The sequence below is a fragment of the Pelodiscus sinensis genome, chromosome 1, assembly GCF_052426305.1.
Source record: "Pelodiscus sinensis isolate ZL-2025 chromosome 1, ASM5242630v1, whole genome shotgun sequence".
NCBI classification, from domain to species: Eukaryota; Metazoa; Chordata; order Testudines; family Trionychidae; genus Pelodiscus; species Pelodiscus sinensis.
Window position 1 is genome coordinate 86,809,119 of NC_143052.1, and position 19,726 is coordinate 86,828,844.

The window sequence follows — 19,726 nt, forward strand, 5'->3', positions numbered from 1 at the left end:
ATGCTTAATTTAAGAGATCATGCAGTAGACATCTGTTTAGGTGTTTTCCTGGAACTGGGCCTAAATAACACTTTGTTTCAACATATTGATCTAATGTTTTCAGTTTATTTTATGAATACTGTAAAGACTGAGCAAGACAGTTGTAAAATAAAATTTTAATTTAATACCAAACCTAAATGTTAAAATGAAAATAATTTTTAATCTGCTTATTAATTCAGGGTAGAAAAATACTGTATTCAGAACAAACAAATGGAAGTACTGTTGTACTTTTTGAGACCCACTCAGCCACAATGATGAGAAATGCTGTGGCTGCATTTTAAGTGTAAATGCCAAGTCTGTGCTCTTTTATCTCACTTAAATTGAACTAGTGTATCAAATTGAACTAAAAACAAATCTTAGCTTTATCTTTTAAAACACATTTTAAAATTTAATTTCCTATTTGCTCCATTTCTGCTTTTTTGTACTTATTTTATGTTGCAGAGAGAAGACTGTGTCCCTACTAACAACCCACAAAGAATCCCTTATAGTTACCCATAGGAGGATCTGCCAATTGGCAGTAGTGGAGTAGCAATTAACAGCTGGCACAAAGTAGAGATACTAAACTTAGTCTGGTGATGCCTCAAATAGGGAATGATCTGGGGGAAATGCAGCTCGTTTGGAGTGTGGGAAACCAGCATCTCTAGTCTGCCAAGGAGATCTGCCAGCCGGGCAACCATTTCTTCTAAGACTCTCTGGAGGCAGGGAGAAGATACTCAACTGCTGCCTAGAGAATTCTGCCATTGTAGCAGACTGGGAGCCGTACTCATGGTCAACTAAAGAGATCTGGTTGGTTGTGCCAAAAAGAACATTGTGTTCCTCCATACATATTTGATTGCCTTAGAGCACCCAAACCAGGTGGGAGATATGGTCTGTGGAGCTCTGTCAAACCAATTTCATTATTAACTCCCAAACAATGAAAGCTTCCAGTGCCCACTTTCAGTTTCTTTATGCTCCTGGGAAAGGGAGAATAAACACATTTGGCTAGTAACTCAGCCATTCTTCCTCTCAAAAAATTATATTCAGAAGCCTCTTCCATGAAAGAGGCTAGGAGAGAGATACTGCCAAGATTCCACTTCTTTTTTCCTTTTTCCCCTCCTTTTTTCTTTTTTCCTGCTGCATGAAAGATGTGGGAGAAGGAAGGCTTTCTAGTCATTTCACCTGGAAGGCGAGTGTGTTTGCCTGTTTTGTTAATGTGGAATGAATACAATCTTATTCTTAAATTCGTGCTGGTGAATGCAAGATTATGGTTAACAATATATTAAATCATAGATGATTTGACAAAGGATGAGGCCTCCAGTTTGGTGTGTCTTACAGAAACCTATCTGGACAATACTGTTGGTCTGGTTTTCATGTCGTCTAGCCAGGTATTAGGGCAGTTGAAAGGAAGTGAAGTGGTGACGTGGCTGTACTGTTTGCATACGGACTGAACTTTGGAGAGATTCCCATGCCAAAAATGGATCAAATACAAGTCATGAAATCTTGGCCCGGTTGAAAGAAATGGCAAAATTCCTGTTGACTTTAGTGGGGCCACAGTTTTGCCCAGGATTCCAGCTAGCAAGCAAACCCTGACATGGAATTAAAATGGGGATACTTTTAGGCTACGTCTAGACTGGCATGATTTTCCACAAATGCTTTTAATGGAAAAGTTTTCCGTTAAAAGCATTTGTGGAAAAGAGCATCTAGATTAGCATGCATGCTTTTCCGCAAAAGCACTTTTGTGGAAAAGCGTCCGTGCCAATCTAGACGCGCTTTTGCGCAAAAAAGCCCCGATCGCCATTTTCACGATCAGGCTTTTTTGTGCAAAACGAATCTGAGCTGTCTACACTGGCCCTTTTGCGCAAAAGCTTTTGCACAAAAGGACTTTTGCCTGAACAGGAGCAGCATAGTATTTCCGCAAGAAGCACTGATTTCTTACATGAGATCCTCAGTGTTCTTGCGGAAATTCAAGCGGCTAGTGTAGACAGCTGGCAAGTTTTTCCGCAAAAGCACCTGCTTTTGCGGAAAAACTTGCCAGTCTAGACACAGCCTTAGTGTTCTTATTTTCCTGGTATTCTGAAAGTCCCTTCATGAACTCAGGAAGTTGCAAGCCATGGTGGTGATAGTGGGACTGAAGCTGGCAATGCTTTAGTGTCATTAACCAATTTAGATGATGAGTCTTCTGAGTCTATGCATGACTTTCCTCCTGACCATGAGATTGTGCCAAACGGTTGTTAGTTCAGTCCTGAATGTAGTGTCTATGTTGAAATTAGAGGCTGGACAGCTGGAAATTTTGCTCATGGTAGAGACTGACCATTGTTTTACATTTTCTGATAGGGGAACACCTTTTCTGAAGGACCAAGTAAGCTGTTTTGATGGTTTATCCTTGCAGTTTAACAGAGTTTGAGGGAGAATATTGGTCCTTGGATGTACCAGTCTTTCATTGCATGAACCTTTGATCTCAATACTTACTTCCTGGTCCATTTTATTTTTTTTAAAAAACCCCTCTCTCTCTCTTTCTATGCCAGATTGGGAAAAGGGTGCACATTTTTCTGTGTATCTGGGCTGTTTAGAGTAGTACTCAGGAATTCTTTTTGTTGGATTCATCCTCAAAGATCACCTGGGTTTGCAGGTGACCTGCAACATCCAACATACAGGGAAGATAATTAGTGCAAAAATCATGGAAGAACTCCTTTGTCTTTTCTAAAGAAACTGCATAGTTCTGATTAGAGGATTTGTTGTGGCTGGTGAGTTCCTGATCCAATTGAGCTGTCTCCTCTGGGAGGCTGATTTGTCCCTTCTGCTGGGAGGAAATTGTAGTTCTTCATTGCTTAGTGATTCCTATGTGGTTAATGTGGAATGAACTGTCTGCATCCATTAAGCAACCAAAGCTAGTGCAGTTTGCACTAGCCATATCTTAGAAGTCTTGTCTCACTGAGAAGTATGACACAAGTGCTTCAGATAAGCATTGGTTGCATTTTGGTTTTGGAGCAAGATTAAGAAATTCTAGGCCTGCAGTGCCCTTAAATGGCTTGGGAATGGTCTGTTCAACAGAGTGCCTGTCCCTCTCCATATTACGCTGCTATAGTCATGTTCAGCAGACATACTCCAGCCAGAGCTCTCTTGTTTCTGAAGGGACAGGAGGTTGCTGGCTTGATGTTCTCTGAAAGGGTCTTGGGGCTTTGGAACTTGTTGGGGGTGCTGTAGAACTCATCTGTTTTCTTGATCTTTATGGCCATGACTATACTATGTGGAAGATCGACTCTACCACGGTCAATCTCCCAGGCTTCGATTTAGCGGGTCTAGTGAATACCAGCTAATTCTAACTGAGAGAGCCTCTCCATCAGTGTCAGTACTCTTGCTCCTCACAAGGAGTAAGGGAAGCTGATGGGAGCATTAGCTCCCATTGTCCTGCCACTGTGTGGATGGTGATTTAAGATATGTCGTAATTTATGTTCTGGAGTTGTGGATCTTAAGTTGACCTTCCCCTTTAGTATAGACCAGGACTATGATGTGAGGAAGTTGGTGTCTTAGGAAGGTGGAATATTTTTGATTTGTTGGTTTTAGAGTTGGTTAGTTCTAGCTCAAGGGTGAGGCTGGTTTTGAGGATATTAACAAGAATATTACATTTTTTAAATTTGCCAAACTTGAGGGTTTTTTACCCGTTACACCAACTAAAATAAATCAATGACAGAAAAACCACTTAAGTCAATCCTTACTTCTTTACTCTCCATCCCAGTTATTTATAAATCTCTCTCAAAGACTGCAATGCATTCCTCTGGCCTGTAGGTCATCCATTCACCTTTCTGGGGCAGAGCTTGGCCCTTAGGCCCCCTACAGTTATCATGAGGTGGCAGTTATTTTAAATATCAGCTGTCTTATGTTAGAAACTCTTTATTCTTGTCAGTAAATGGAGTCTCCTGTGTCACAATGACAGATTACCTTATAGAGTCTACAAAGGAAACTGCCTCTGATGTTACGAGAAATAAAGTAGAGCATATATTGAGATAGTTTAGATGTATCATTTCTTTCCTATTGAATAACGACCAAGTTAATTCACTTTGACTCTCATATTTCCAAAGAGTAAGATAATAGAGTATGGCACTCTTGAAAATGGGGCTGGATAACTTGGGTCAACAAGAATCACATTTATTGCTATGCAAACTAAAATAATGAATGATGGGGTAATTGAATCTCATGCCTCATGGAGGAACCATCTCCCCTCCCCTCCACTGCTGCACAGGTTAGGGAGGAATTTCTCCAGAATTTTCACAGCTAGTGCATAAGTGGCTTGATGCATGACAAAGAATGGGGGAAGGAAATCATCACAATAAGAAGTATGAATAATTGGCACTAATGGAAGCAGGGTACTGGATTAAATGGTCTGATACAGTATGGCAAACTGCGTATTCCAAAGTCCTATGATAAGTGATATTTTGCTGATCATTTTAATTCTGTGGTATATGTGTTGTACTTACTCAAGTTAATCACTTTTACTTGTCACAAGTGCATCTGTAATTCTCTGCTGCTCTTCTTTGAAAACCTGTTATATGCTCAATACCCATGTCTCAAGTCTTTTGCTGAGCTACAGTAGTCTGCAGACCAAGGCCTATATGTATAGTGCATCATCAAACCTCCAAAATACTTTTGCCTTGCTCTTGGAACACAGCTGTATCACTGTACATTGGAAGGTCAGTTTTTCAAAACTGCCTGTCTAAATTGCACATGCAAAAGGGCATTTTGGCTTGAAAAATGGATACATTGTGTCTGTTTACATGTCCAACTGGATTTGAAAAATTGAACGCTTGCCTGAATCAGTCTATAAAGTGTTGCAGAAGTGAGAAATGCACTAGAATTCACACTATGACCACCACAAAACTTCAAGGTCTGAATCACGCAAACCTCTTCAAAATGCATGGCAGTATTGCAACACTTCAGCAGATGGACTGCGTCAGCCTGAGAAGTAGGCAGTTTTGTGGTGTTATGTGAGTGGCATGCTGTCCTTGCTCTTCCCTTGCTGATGTGGTCTTGAGATTCTATTTGGTTTAGTAGGCTTTTTTATTTGCTTCTTTTATTTTAGTTTAGCTAGGGTGACCATATTTCCCTACGTTGAATATGGAATACCTGGAAGAATTACTCATATTCAAGCAAGTTAGTTCAATGGCAATCAGTCAGAACTATGTAGTACAAATGTTCAAATTTAACATCATATTGACTGAGCCCTTGTTAAAAAAACATTGAGTAGTTGGATTCTTATCTATTTACCTTCTTATCTTTAAGGCTTTAAGGTTTATATGGGGAGAGGTGACATACACACATTCCCGTACACCTCTCACATAGAGATGACTGACCTGACCTTCTCTGTGTAGAACTCTCTGTCCTTCATGCCCAGTTGGGTCTCCAAGACAGACCAGCCTCTTTTGGTATCTGGTGTGTCTGCCCTGAATTACTTCCAGGATTCACACCAGAATGTGGACAGTAGCAGTCTTTTGGCGCTGTGTGGCAGGGTAGGATGGGAGCAATGTTCCCTCTAAGATTTTCCATTCATGAGCGGAGTGAGTTTTGTCTTGTGCGCCAACAATGAGGTTGTGTGTCACTGTGGCACCCACCAGTGGTACTGCTCCCCAAAGACTCTCCCAAGTAGTACCCCTCCACCTTATGGGGAGAAGGTGAGATGTGCCCCCCCCCCCAGGAGCGCTGCTCCCTGGGCAGCCTATGTTGCGGGCAGGAACTGCCCCAGGCTGTTCCTTGTGGGGCTGGCTGAGAGTTCCAACCTGGCGTGCAGGGAAGCTGCTGCCAGCGCCCAAGGTTTGCATGGAATGAAGTGCTGGGGGTGGGGGAGTGACGTGGGGAGCAGGAGAGGGCAGGGGGAGGGGCTCTGAGGGGAAAAAGAGATGTGTGGGAGGGAAGAAAGAGAGATGCAGGGGGCCCAAGCCCCAGGACCACATCTGCACCACAGCCCAGCTCCAGCTTTGGGCCCTGGCCGCTGGAGCAAGTCCTGACCCCCCCGCCACACGGCTGTGGCCACCGGAGCAACTTCTGTCCCCTCTCCTGTCCCCCGCAACATGGCCACAGCAGGCCCTGGCTGCCAGAGCAGGTCCCAACCCCCTGCCATGCGGCAGGCCCCACCTGCTGGAGCAGGCCCCAGTCAGCTGCTGGAGCAGGCCCTTCCCACTGGAACACCTCCCACCACCACCATGAGGCTTCAGCCAGCCCCCGAGCGACCTCACCTGGCCCCACCCACTGGAGCAGCCACCTGCCATGCCACTCACCTTTCCAGCAGGAAAGTAAATGCTGCTGTGTAACTTTGCCAAGGAGGTGGGCGGGTGGAGAATTTTTCATGTGCAGCCATGCAGGTGTGCCTCTTAGAAGGAATTACTGATGGCAGCCGCTTCTAGCTGCAAGAGAGGGGAGAGGTAAGGGAAGATCTGGCCTGTTCTTCACAGAGGTCACCTATTCTCCCCTTTTCCCCATCCCGCTTTCCTATGGCTGAAAGCAGCTTGTCCCTGCCTGCCTGCACAGTGTCAAAAGGCAGCTAACACTGCCAGGCTGCTGCTGGCCATTGACATGTAACCCCCCTGGCCCTGCTTACAGACATAACCCAGGTGCCTCCGGTCCCCTGGCTGAAAGCAGGAAGGGGTTAAGCCCTAAGAATGCAGCGTGCACTAGGGCCCAGCAGGCGAGGTGCCTTGGGGCCAGAGAAGGGGGCCAGAGACCCAAACAGGAGGGAGGAGGAAGAGGACGTTAAGCCTCTACCTAGGCTGCTGCTGTGGAGTATGCAGGGTCAGGGCACTAACAGGCTGGAAATTCCCCCTTTGCCACTCCAGAGCTTAGCTGAGGGGCAGAGAGGCTTCCCTGTGCCAGCAGCTGGGGCTTTGGCATATTCAGGGCTTGGCTCCTCCTGGTCAGGGCCCCAGCCTAGTCTTGGGCTTTTCTCAGGTGCCAGCCCAATCACAGGCCGTGGGGAAAGAAAGGACCCTGCCAGCGAGCCTGTTAGTGAGCTCAGTGCTCTGACCAGGGGTAGGTTCTCCACACACGACGGCGGGGATACGGAGGAGCAGCAGGGATGGGATGAAGGAGAAAGAAACAAAGCAGAGAGAGAACAGTAAGAAGGGAAACATCTAACAGGCTGATGGGTGGGTAGTAGATACAGCATGTAACAGGCTGCTGCCTGGCAGCTGCCTGCACTCACCAGCCCCTGAAGCTCACAGCATGTAGCCAATGGCAGCCAGAAATGGGATGAGAGGGGGACCTTGATAGCTGAAAGTTGGCAGTCAGCATGGGCTGTGTTGATGGACCAGCAAGGGGACTGGTTGGCCCCCGTGTGCTGCAATTTTGCCTTGCTATGAGCCTTGCATACTCACTTGCATCTTTAGCTATTGGACTCTTGCAGTCACCACTGGTGGGCCTGCGACTGACCACCAGGAATCCAGCCAGTAGCAGAACCCAGACGTGCTGATGTAGGGGAGACAGAAAATATGGGACAATTTGCCCATTCTTAAAAAGTCAGGATACCTGCAGGAAAACTTAAATATGGAAATGTCCCTTTAAAAATGGGACACCTGGTCACCCTAAGCTTAATTGCTGTTATGTCATAGCTATGTCTCATATGCTTCTCCCTTTTGTTTTAACATAGTAGACTTGGTTTTGTGGTTGCTTTGGTGAGGGAAATCCACCACACAGAATGATGGGAAGTGTCTGCATGACCAAGGAATTCGCAGTGGTATGAATGGATAGTTGATAGTAGAGGATTTTGTTGATGCTCTGTGTTGTCTTAGCTCAGGAGAGAAACAGCCAATAGATTCCAACTTCTATAACAATGCTTGCCTGGCCTGTAGGAAAATTGGCTCGGGTGGGGGGAAAAAGACTAGCTAGCTTTAGTCATTGTGACAGTTGCTTCTCCTCAAAGCCCCTGCTGGATTTTCTACTGCACTGTCACAAATTCCATCAATCTCTTCGATTTCTTCAGAAGGAACAGAGGACTTACAAAGTAACCAGTTGGAAGCGCAAATTTGGACAAAGCCAGACATCCAGAAGAGAGACGTGGACTTTTCAGAAATTCTTAATGCAATACAAGAAAGTAAGTTACTACTTGGATCTAAAATTGTTATATTGTACAAGAGATGACTAAGATTAATCAAATAAGGTAATACTTGAAGAAATGGTTAAACCTGGAGAACTGAATAATAATGTAAATAAATTGGAAACTTATGAGAGTTCAATGGACAACTGAAATTCAAAAATAGAGAAAACTATAATGGCTAAGAATCAAAGCTTATGTCCCAATGTTCCTGCTGCTTTATTGACTCCCTTATCACCCTTACTCAAGGTTTTATTTTAAATTGGTTGTCTTCTCTCATTTTTCTGTTGAGGAAAAACAGCTCCTTAAATCTTCAAATGCTACAAGATGTACAAGCAGGTGTTTTAAAAAAACTGTGTTCCTCTTGAGTTTGGTCAGACATGCCAGGTATCCTGCATCTGATCTTCCATTGGAGTGATTGCGTCATTAGTTCTTGGAGAGACCTGAGAGAGGGTTAGTTGTTTGATTAAAATCAGTATCTTCTTGCTTACTTTTTCTACACTGTAGATTTGCACTGAATGCTGTGTTCTTTCTGAACTGAGGGAGCATTTTCCATGAGGAATTCTTCACTATAGAACTTGCTTCTTATCCTCTTTGTCCATCACAACCCCAGTATGTTCTTTATCAAGACATGCTGTAAACATAATCCCTTTTTGTATGTGTGTTTGGGGAGGGGCGGATTGGAGAATGCAGTGACTCAGTTGCAGGCTGACTTCTGGGGGAAGCATTAGAATGTTGAGGCAGGTCTCTCTTTTGATTGACTGTGTATCCGGTATCTTAATTTTTCGTACAAGTGCCTCGACTGAGGGCTCTGTTTAGTTCTGAATATGAATGACTAAATAGCACAAAGCTGAAATGTTTGTGTTGCAAACGTTCCTGGGAAATGCTTTCCTCCACTGCTCCTGCTTTGTCAAATGAGTATTTTTAAAATCACAAACATTTTCTCAGGGCCGGCCCACAACATTTTGATACCTGAGGCGGGAAGCTCAAATGACGCCCCCATTCCCCGTCGCTGGGGCCAAAACTTTGAAAGGTCTCACTTCTCTGGGTCCTAGTAGTGCCCCCTCTCCCTCTTCCTTCCCTCTCTGCCCCCCTCCCCCCCAGTCTGGCACCTGAGGCGGTCGCCTCAGTTCGCTTCATGGTAAGGCCAGCCCTGCATTTTCTATTTCAATTAGTTTTAGCAAAACATTTTTTTAAAAACAAATTGGATTTTGAGACTAGATGTGCTGATAAGTGTCCATTGCTTTTTCCCATATGCCTGAAGTAGTGTGTCACTTTGTAAGACTGCTTTATGAGGTTATGTGCTTACAATGGGCAATCCAAGTGTCACTGAATAGTCTGTGTTGGTTATCCAAGAAATTTGTTAAAACATTTTCCTTTTCCTTAAGAAAAGAGATGATGGTTTGGTATGGGCATTAGTAACAAAATATTTGTAAATAATGAATGCATCTAACCCGCATTTACTTTGTCTTCAATAGCTGATGACTAGTTCATTAGTTCCAATAGTTGAAAGAACAACACCATGCACCTCAACACTACATTTAAATTATCTTTTAGAGAGATCACATTTCACTTCTGAGTGAGAATAGTTCAGTTTCTAGGCCTACAGTTCTTGGTGCCACCTGTCTGTTATACAATCCAATGTGAAAATGCAGGCAACACATCTGAGGATTTTCTAACTAAGTGCTGTCAGATGAGAGAAGCAAATAGTTAGGATACAGCCAAGGCTGGATTTACACTTTTCCCATAGTTATCCCATCTTCAGCATCCCTGTGCCCCCGTAACCATGCTTATTGCTGACTTTTTTGTAAAAAATGGCATGAAATGAATCATTTAAGTATTTGTTCAATACAATAACAAAAATGCATGTAATTAATGCAATCACATGGGAAACAGGTAGGTACTATTTTACTTCAGGTGTGCATCTTTCTTTCTTGATTTCTGCTCTGTGAATGTACTAATGATATCTCACAATCCATATCTTTTAAAAGTTCTCTTACAACAGTTAGAAGAGTCCAGGTTTCTGACCCATGGAAGTACCAGGCTCAGGGCTGTAGACACTTTGCTGCATTCCTAGTAAAAGCCTCAAGGGGGTGGAGGACACAAGGGCTCGGGGCTTTAGCCCTGTGGTTCTGTTCCTGGCTTCAGTCCTGGGAGAGGTGTTGGGGCTCAGGGCTTTAGCTACAAGGGGAGTGCTGGTTTCCACTAAAGCCCAGAGCCTTGGCATGCCTCTCCCCTGCTGAAACCTGGAGTAGAGCCATGGGGAGCCCTGAGCCACAGTGGCATTTTTTTGTTACTCTTATTATGTTTTTTTTTTTTTAAATTTGGGGTCTACATTGGAGCTGAGCCTCTGTGAGGGTGTCTTTAAAAATTCTGCATACATCTTGCAGGGATTTCTCTTTTGGCCCTGTGTCTTTTAATTTCTGTTTAAATAGCCTCCCAGTTTTTGTGAAGTCCCCCTTTCTGAAATTAAATGCTAGTGTTTTTCCCAGTTACAGGGATGTAAAACCTACTTATGTTACGGCCACTATAACCAAGCGGTCCAGTTATATTCATTTCTTGGATCAGATCTTGTGTTCCACTTAGGATTAAATTAAGAATTACATTGTGTCCTAAAATGACATGTACCCAGTCAATGTGGTGATAGTTGAAATCCCCCATTATTACTGAATTTTTTTATTTTTATAATCTCTCTAATCTCCTTGAGCATTTCGTAGTCACTATCACCATCCTTGTCTGAAGATGAGTAATATATCCCTACTGCTATATTCTTATTATTAGAGCATGGAATTGCTATCCATAGAGATTTTGTGGTAGTTTGGATGATTTAAGATTTTGACTTCATTTGATTCTACACTTTTTTCACATATAATGCCTCTCCCCTACCAACATGGACTGTTCTGTCCTTCCAATATATTTTGTACCCTGGTACTACTGTGTCCCATTGATTATCCTCATTCCACCAAGTTTCTGTGATGCCTATTATATCGATATCCTTCTTTAATATGAGGCACTCTAGTTCACTCATCTTCTTATTTAGACTTCTAGTGTTTGTATGTAAGCACTTTAAAAACGTGTCACTTTTTAGCTGTTTGCCATTAAATGGTATAATTGAATGTGACTCTTTTTTATTTGACTGTTTCTCATCAGAGCCTACCCATATTTTATCATCTTCCATCCTCTCCTCCATACTAGGACATGCACTACACATAAGTCTATCTAGATGTCGAGAGAGATCTAAAACCCTTGTACCAAGCAGGCAAGTCACCATGTAGTTCTCCTGGTCATCTTAAACCCAGCTATCTATGTTTCTGATGATCAAATCCCCCATAACTAATGCCTGTCTCTTCCCAATAACTGGAGTTCCTGCCCCCAGACAGGTATCATCAGTGCAAGAGGATATCGCAACATTATCTGGGAAGAGGGTCCCAACTATGGGATTGTTTCCTTCTGTTCCAAGTGGATGTTCTTTTTCCCTGAGACTTCCATCCTCTTTCATAGCACAAAGGCTGTCAGACTGGAGGGGGAACTACTATGTTCTAGAACGTCTCATCTATGTACTTCTCTATCTCCGTTAACTCCTCCACTTCAGCCACTCCAGTTCAGTCCATACATAGTTTCTGAGGGCCAGGAGCTCCTTGCACCAAAGGCACAGATATGCCACTGTTAGGTAATGGTAGAGCAATACATGCTGGACTGGGTGCAATAAACTGGATAGCTTCCACCCTGTGGCTGGGCTTCAGCCTGCAATTCTCTTTTTACTTCTGAAGCTCATTCCGTTGTCAATGTTTTGTTTTTATCAGGGGGGTGTTTGGGATTGCACATTTAAAGAATGCTAAATCTAGCCCTCCTCTCCCTCTCCCTCTCACCTCCCTTGCAAAACTCCCCTGTTAGCTGCTCCTGTTCGCTACCTCCTCTGGTCACTTAGGAGTGGGGTTTTTAAAGCCCTGGCCTTCCTGAGAAGCCTCCACCCCCTGTTTAAGGGTTGATGGGTGCTAAGGAATTTAAGGATCCTTGGTTAGATGTCCTCAGCCTTGCCTAGACTCAGCACAATTGATGATTATTTAACTGAAAATTAATCATGAAAAAACTGGTCCAGGTTGTGAACATTGTAGATTGCTCTCTTTTAAAGAAAGCTGATTATAAAATTGTATCCAACACACTAGTTCAGAGCTTGAATCTTTCCTTTTCACAATGGGGTTCTTAGTGTTTAGTAGGGCTCCTAAATACTTTGGTAAAGTAAATACAAAATAATTAATAATAATTGTCAATGATGAGTAACAAACAAAATTATGAGGAGTCACAATAAGCCGGAGTAAAACATCATCATCTGGTCACAACAACAAGTGGTGGCTCCCATAAAGAAAAGGAGAAGTAAAACCACCAAAGAAAGATTTATGCAGAAATCAATGAGTGGATGTCAGATAGTGGTGTAAAGAGATGGAATGCATCAGTGATCAAAGATTAACTTTTGGTTTTAGAAGGGTGCCTCAAAAGAGACAGAAGGCTTCATTATGAGTGCAAAAAAGCAGTCCTTAAGGCTTAATTGCCTTTGAAACAGAATTGACCAATAGAGCTGCTCTCCAAATTACAGAACATGTTCCAAAGAGGAAGTTGGTGGAGCATGTATTGAACACTGGCAGCAGCCTAGCTGGGAGAGAATTCATGAAGGAACAGACACAATGAGATTGCTTTAAAGCCTCTGTAGCAACTATGGACTTAACATTCTGATAAATGGGGTCCAGAAGACAGCACACTTAGGCACTGAAAGAATGTTAAGGAACGTCAAAGGCGATAGAGTACATTTGAGCACCTAAAATGCAGGAAATCCGCCAAGGATTGAACAAAAACCCTGACTTCCCAGACCTACAGAGCTGGTATGTGGTCAAGATTTATGGGTGGCTCACAGAAATTATAGATAGTAGCTTTCTCTTTAGTCTTTTATATGCTTCAATATCTTGTATGTTATGAAGGCTGTTTTTTAAAATCCCCATGTTGTAATATTGTGGTAAAATAAAATAATGACTACAAATAGGTGATATTGTGATTGCTCAGAAAGGCCACATAGATGCTACAAAAAAGTTTAGCAATAGTGCAAACAATGTCCTAGTAGTAATGCAGGACCTACAAAGAGATTTAGCTGCAAATATTTGAACTTGTCTGATTTGCAGTGGGGCTTAGGGTAAATTGGCACAAATTAGAATTTATACCCAGGGATTTTCTTTCAAGCACTTTTTTTTTAATGCGGTGTATGTGCATATAAGATTTTTTAATATAGGCATAAGAAGAGAGAAACAGCCATATGTAGACTTAGAAACGTAGTAGATTTTGTAAGCATCACCGTGTAGACTATTAAAGGAATTATTATTTCGGAGGTGAAATCAGCTTATTTAGGATGTCTAGCAGCTTCCAAAGAGCAATCATTTGAATTTTGATACCTAGAATATCTCAAGCTGGAATGCACTCAATTTTGTGCTCAGATAACTAATAATATAAGGGATATTAATGAGAAGAAACAAAATCTGGTTATGACAGGGCTATGCTTTCATTTTGCCAGTATATAAAAGGATACCCATTTTCAAAAGTAGCCTCTAATTTTTGATGCCTTGGTTTTGGGTGTCTAGCTTCAGAACCCTAGGGAGAAATCCTAGCTCTGTGTAAGTCGGGGAAGATTTGCCATTAACTTCACTGGGGCCAGGATTTCACTCCTAGACCCTAATTTTCAGTTGTGCTGAGCACCCAGAATGCCCTCTGATGTCAGTCATAGTTGCTTGAATGCTTAGGGCTACTGTAAGTCAGTTCCTAGTCTAAAGTTAGCCATCTCAAATTGTAGGCACCCAAAATTAGAGGCCACGTTTGAAAGTTTGGATCATGCTGTACAGCAGGTGTGGGGAACCAGTTTTGAGTCAGAGGCTGTTGACCCACAGAAAAATCAGTCAGGGGCTGTACACAAGTGAGAAGCCAAAAAAACCCAAATCCCTCACTGACATGACAACTAACTAAGAAGCAAAAAAGACATTCCCTATGTTCTTCTCCCACACCAGAGCCTGGGTGGGGAGGAGCAACCTAGTAGATTTTCTGTGTTCCAGTCCCGTCGTGGGGTAGCAGGGGTCTGGAGTGTCAGTGCAGGATCCCTAATGCTGCGGGAGGGGGCCTGATCCTTGGGAACCAGACCCAGGAAAGCTGGTGGCCACATCTGGCCCCCGGGCCTAAGGTTCCCCATCCCTGCTATACAGGGTCATGTGCTTTGTTAGTTACACTCAGATAATCTGTTTAGAGATGTTGATAAATATTAGATCTTTAACCTCAGTAGGAATCATGGGAACAGATCTATTTCCAGGAGTCTGGGCAATATTTTATTAATTGAATACCACTAAGAGTGAGTGGATCTACTTCCAATTAGTTACAATTTTTCATTTCATTCAGAAACCCATAAGCTTCTCAGAATTTGATTCCAATACATTTGGAATATTATTAGCAATTCTGTCCTTGTTCCTTTGTGACTCTCAGATTTTGACTAGAATAGTGATGAAAGAGGGACAGGGAATGGAATTTGGAGAGTAAGAAGAATTTGTACAATTCATCTGGTCTCTACTAATAAAGATTGAACTCTTGATCGCTCCTCTATCCATACATAGGTCTTTGCCATTCTCAGGCAGGTCACAGAAATCATGAACTTTCTGCAATCTTCATGACTTCTGCAGTGGCCAGTGTGGCTGGCCTCAGGGCCACCCAAATAGTGGGCTCCAATCACTGCAAGTGAGGAAAGATGGCCACTTAATCTGCACGGGGAGTGGATACTGCACCCCAGGAAGCCTTCTTGTCACTTTAAGCAGAGCCAATGAAGTTATAAGGAAGGGAAGTTATAAGGAGAAAGATATTTTGGCATCCTTCACCTGAAGGGATGAAGGAACCGAGCACTTTGAGATCTGTGAAAGGAACATAGAGTCTGGTCAGCCATGCTGGAAAGACATCTTAGTGAGAAACACTTCTTGGAACAAGAGAGAATCTAGTTTGTTAAACCAGGTTTTAGTCTTAGGCTATATCTGCACTACTGCTACAGCTTCAGGAATCAGTGTACCAGGAGTCAATTTAGTGGGTCTAGTGAAGATCTGCCAAATTGACTACAGATCACTCTTCCGTCAATGCCAGTACTCTACTTCAAATGCGAAGAGTAAGCTCAGTCACCACGAGAGTCTCCCATCAACCTAGCACAGTGTGGACACCGCAGGTAGTTGACCCAATCTACGTTGACTCTAACTATGTAATTCACGTAGCTGGAGTTGTGTCACTTAGGTCAACTTACCACAGTAGTGTAGACTTAGCAGAAGGCATGTATTTCACTTGTTTGCTTATAACACTTTCTACTTTAATTTCTTATACTTGGTATCATTTAGCCCTATGACTTTGTTTAATATACAAGTGCTACCTTTAATGATACACTAATTCAGTGTTTTGAATAAAACAGTGTTTGTCAGCTCAGTTAAATTAATGCGCTACTGCTTACTGTTTCTTTAAAAGGAACAGCAAACTTAACCTCTGTGAATGTTCCAGGAAGGGGCTGGAAGTGAGGGTGTGACCTAAATGCATGTAGGCTGGCTGATGGCCTTAGGGCTATGTGAGCCACAGCAGAATAGCATTTAAAGCACCCAGAGTTTTGGGGCAGGCAATAACACAACCCCTTCGTGGGCTGGGTTGAACCCCAAAGTGTCACATTGGATGTACCCATGATTGGTTCTACCCAGGATTGACTCTGTTGACTTGCATCTCACAGAGGGTTTATTGCTTTTTTTGTGTAGTGCAGGGTTTGGCACTTGAAGCTTGGATGGGATATGTTGTGTGACCAACCATGTGCCTAGTTGGTCAGTAAGGGTATGTCTACACTAGCTCGTTAATTTGAGGTAGGTAGGCAAATGAGGCGACCGGAGTTGCAAATGAAGCCCGGGATTTAAATATCCCGGGCTTTATTTGCATGTTCCCGTCCAGTTGCCATTTTGAAATTTCACTAGCCCAAACACAGTGCTTCATGGCTACACGCGGCAGTGAAACGTTAATTCGAACTAAGCCGTTAGTTCGAATTAACTGTTACTCCTCATTCCATTCCACAAAGAGTAACAGTTAATTCGAACTAAGGACTTAGTTCGAATTAATGTTTCAGTGCCGAGTGTAGCCACACGGCAATGAGTTCGGGCTAGTGAAATTTCAAAATGGCGACCGGACGGGAACATGCAAATAAAGCCTGGGATATTTAAATCCTGGGCTTCATTTGCAACTCCGGGTGCTTCATTTGCCTACCTACCTCGAATTAATGAGCTAGTGTAGACATACCCTAAGCAGCTGTTTAAGGTATTAAACTAGGAGGCTGTGTCTAGACTGGCCAGTTTTTCCGGAAAATCAGCTGCTTTTCCGGAAAAACTTGCCAGCTGTCTACACTGGTTGCTTGAATTTCTGCAAACTGACTTCCTACTGTAAGAAATCAGTGCTTCTTGCGGAAATACTATTCTGCTCCCGTTCAGGCAAAAGTACCTTTTGCGCAAAAGGGCCAGTGTAGACAGCTCAGATTTGTTTTCTGCAAAAAAGCACCGATCACGAAAATGGTGATCGGGGCTTTTTTGTGGAAAAGCGCGTCTAGATTGGCTACGGACGCTTTTCCCCAAAAAGTGCTTTTGCGGAATAGCGTCCGTGCCAATCTAGATGCTCTGTTCCAAAAACGATTTTAACGGAAAACTTTTCCATTAAAAGCATTTCTGGAAAATCATGCCAGTCTAGACGCAGCTGAAGAGAACATGGAAACATTTGGGATGTGTGGTAAGAATGAAATTAGGATTTCTGCTATGCCAGTTCTGCCATGGGCAGCTGGAGGAATCTGTGAAAGGGGCTGGCTGAAAGAATGCCTTGGTATTTAGAGGCAAAAAACTCATGTCTTCACAACACAGAGGACAGGAAGAGAGAGGTGCAAGAAAAACAGAAATGATGGGACCTTGTTTGTACCCCGAGGAATGTTTGTTGGTGCAGGAAAGATGCAGTGGAATGGATGAACTAGTTACTACTATCAGCAGAGCTCAGAGTAAAAAAGAAGACTTTAAAATACCACAAACATTATTAAAATTGAGGAACCGGGAGAGGAAATAACCCACTTTTTTGTGAAACATTCTTTTGAGAAATTCCATTTTCATCTTCTACAAAACTTAAGAAAAAATGTTGCAAGAAATGTTAGAACCACTTATTCATCACTGGAGACTGAAACTCAGTTAATCCAGAGAATAGAAACACTATGGCAATTAGCAGCATAAGGATCTCTATGTTCTCTCAGTCAGCAGGTTTATACCCTAACCTGAAGAGAGAGACAGACACCTCTAGAGAAGACAAAGTATTTATAGCTATTCTGTGTTTAGCCCATTTGCTTAGGTTGTTAACCAGGATACCAGTTATTTTTGCTTCTTTGTGATAGAGAATATTCTACTGAAGACTTTTTTGAAAGACATTGCAGACCAATATCCCACAGGTCACTGAAGTACTGCTCACTGATTGTGACTGTTGAGATTTCAAAGTGACCTCAGGATAGGATTGTGTTTCATTACAAGTCCTCTGAATCATCCAGTCTGTTTTAAACCAGTCTTTTTTAAAAAGCAGCTAACTATCTAAACCAACCAACTGTGTACCAGCTTGGAAACCATCCAAGATGCAACTCTGTACATTGCTGGCAGTTTTGAAGCAGATTATTCAGTATCCTAGTGACCTCTTCTGCATTAGAGAAACAGTCTTCATGGAAGGATGAACAGTTAGTTCATGAGCAAATTCTCTAGAGTGCTACACTCCCAGAAGCTCGCCTTCAAAATCAGTCATGCATATTTTCTTACATTTCCTTTTATTTTGGAGAAAGAAGAGAAGTTGTCAATATGCATGATTGTAAAAATGTTTTCATTTTGTAAGGTGTTCAGAATAGTGGTGATAAAAGGATATATAGGGAGGGTAAATAAGATAGCTCAGTAAGACTACTACTCTCTGATCCAGCAATATCCATGGTCCAGTATGATTTTAGTTAGCTGGATGTCTACTTGTCATGGATGTGGCCAAGTTTCCCGCAGTCCCATAAAGTTTGTTTACAGCCACCAGCCCTGTCTCTCAGGGTATATCTACACTACAGAGTTTTTTTCGGAAAAACGGCTGGCTTTCAAAAAAACTTCAATTATGTCCACACTGCAATCACATTCTTTTGAAAGAAAATCAAAAGAACAGAGGAGTTTTTCTGACATTGGTAATCTTCATTCTACAAGGAAGAAGCCTTTTTCCAAAAGAGTTATTTTGGAAGAAGGCGTGTGAGGTGGGGGAAGAGGGAGTTATTTTGAAAGAAGAGGAAAAAGCACAGGTGCCCTGGTGGCAACTCCGTCCATAGTAATTACAGCTGAAATGCAAGATAGCATCCATTCAGTGTGGACGCGATCTTTCAAAAAAGCAGATTGCTTTTTCAATGCGCTTTTGCAGTGTGGATGTTCTGTTTTGGAAGAAGTTTTTTATAAGATCTCTTCCGGAGAAGTTTCTTCCAAAATAAGCCTGCGGTCTAGATGTGTCTTTAAAGAGCCCAGTAAACAATGGAAGTATGGGTAATGCTGCTAAAAAATGGGGTCTGGCAAATTCTCTGGTTCAGCATCGGTCAGGTGGTAAAGGTCTTTGGGATCTATCAGGTTGGAGGGTCTATGTAAAACTAAAGGATTACAGGACAAAGTGCTCAGTGTGGGGTAAGCATAAGAAGTATGGCTGAATAATGCAATATTTTACCTAATTGGTTAAACCATAATCCTGGTTCACCAGACTGCAGCTACCAATCAGGCATAGACTACCATAATTTCCTGATTGTGAAGTTTTATTATTATGTCTTTAAAATGGGAAGAGCAGTTGAAGACCTTTAAGGATAAGATTTTTCAAATAAAAATGAAGCAGTTTATCTTGGTTTATCATTCAAGTTTCCATAGAGGTTCATTCTGATGTGAAGAAAAAATTGTGGGATTTTTTGGTGGGGGGAGTGGGGCTTCATTTTTTAAAAATGGCTTTATATGTAAAGGTGTTACAGCATGAAATGCAGCATTTATCCTTTAAACCTACTTGTCCGCATGCTATACTCGCAAAAAAAAAAGAGCATAAATCTTTAACCTTTTGGAAGGTTTTGAATGAAATCTCCTTATCCATGTAAAGCCATTAGATATAGATTAGCATAAACATGGATACTTTGCTTCCTCTCCTTTCTTATCCTTCACTTCCCAGCTGTGCCTTTTATGACACCTGGTGCTCAATAGTCTCGCACAACCATTCAGCCAAAGACCACCCAGCACAACTTTAAGTAGTCTTAAGTCTTCAAGTTTAAGTAGGTAGTCTTTAGTGCTACTAGAATATTTGTTGTTTTTTAGGATTTGGCTAGCATAAGATATTTCACCTTTATTAGTACATCTGTAGATAGTTCTTTGTCCTTGTTTTACCGTAGATGATCATGAAAAGTGCATGTAGGTGATGTATAATTTACTGTGGGGTTCATGGTAGGAGGTTGTCCAGCTAGCAGAAGGAGGACAGAAGACACTTGATATGGATTTTTAATCAGGCCACAACTTTATTATTAGGTGTCTGGAACTACCCAGT

The 19,726-nt window shown here is 42.4% G+C and overlaps 1 protein-coding gene across 3 annotated transcripts in view; it reads left to right on the forward strand.

Annotated features, from left to right (window-relative positions):
* The window catches only part of ANO4 (anoctamin 4), a 324,825-nt gene that overhangs the window by 169,296 nt on the left and 135,803 nt on the right, over positions 1–19,726 (forward strand). For 2 of the 3 annotated variants that reach the window (XM_075934238.2, XM_075934244.2), the window contains exon 5: positions 7,985–8,095. The exons of the other annotated variant lie outside the window; for it this stretch is intronic. In XM_075934238.2, the coding sequence (XP_075790353.2) occupies positions 7,985–8,095 (111 nt within the window). The remainder of the gene's footprint in view (positions 1–7,984; positions 8,096–19,726) is intronic. 3 annotated transcript variants of the gene reach the window in all.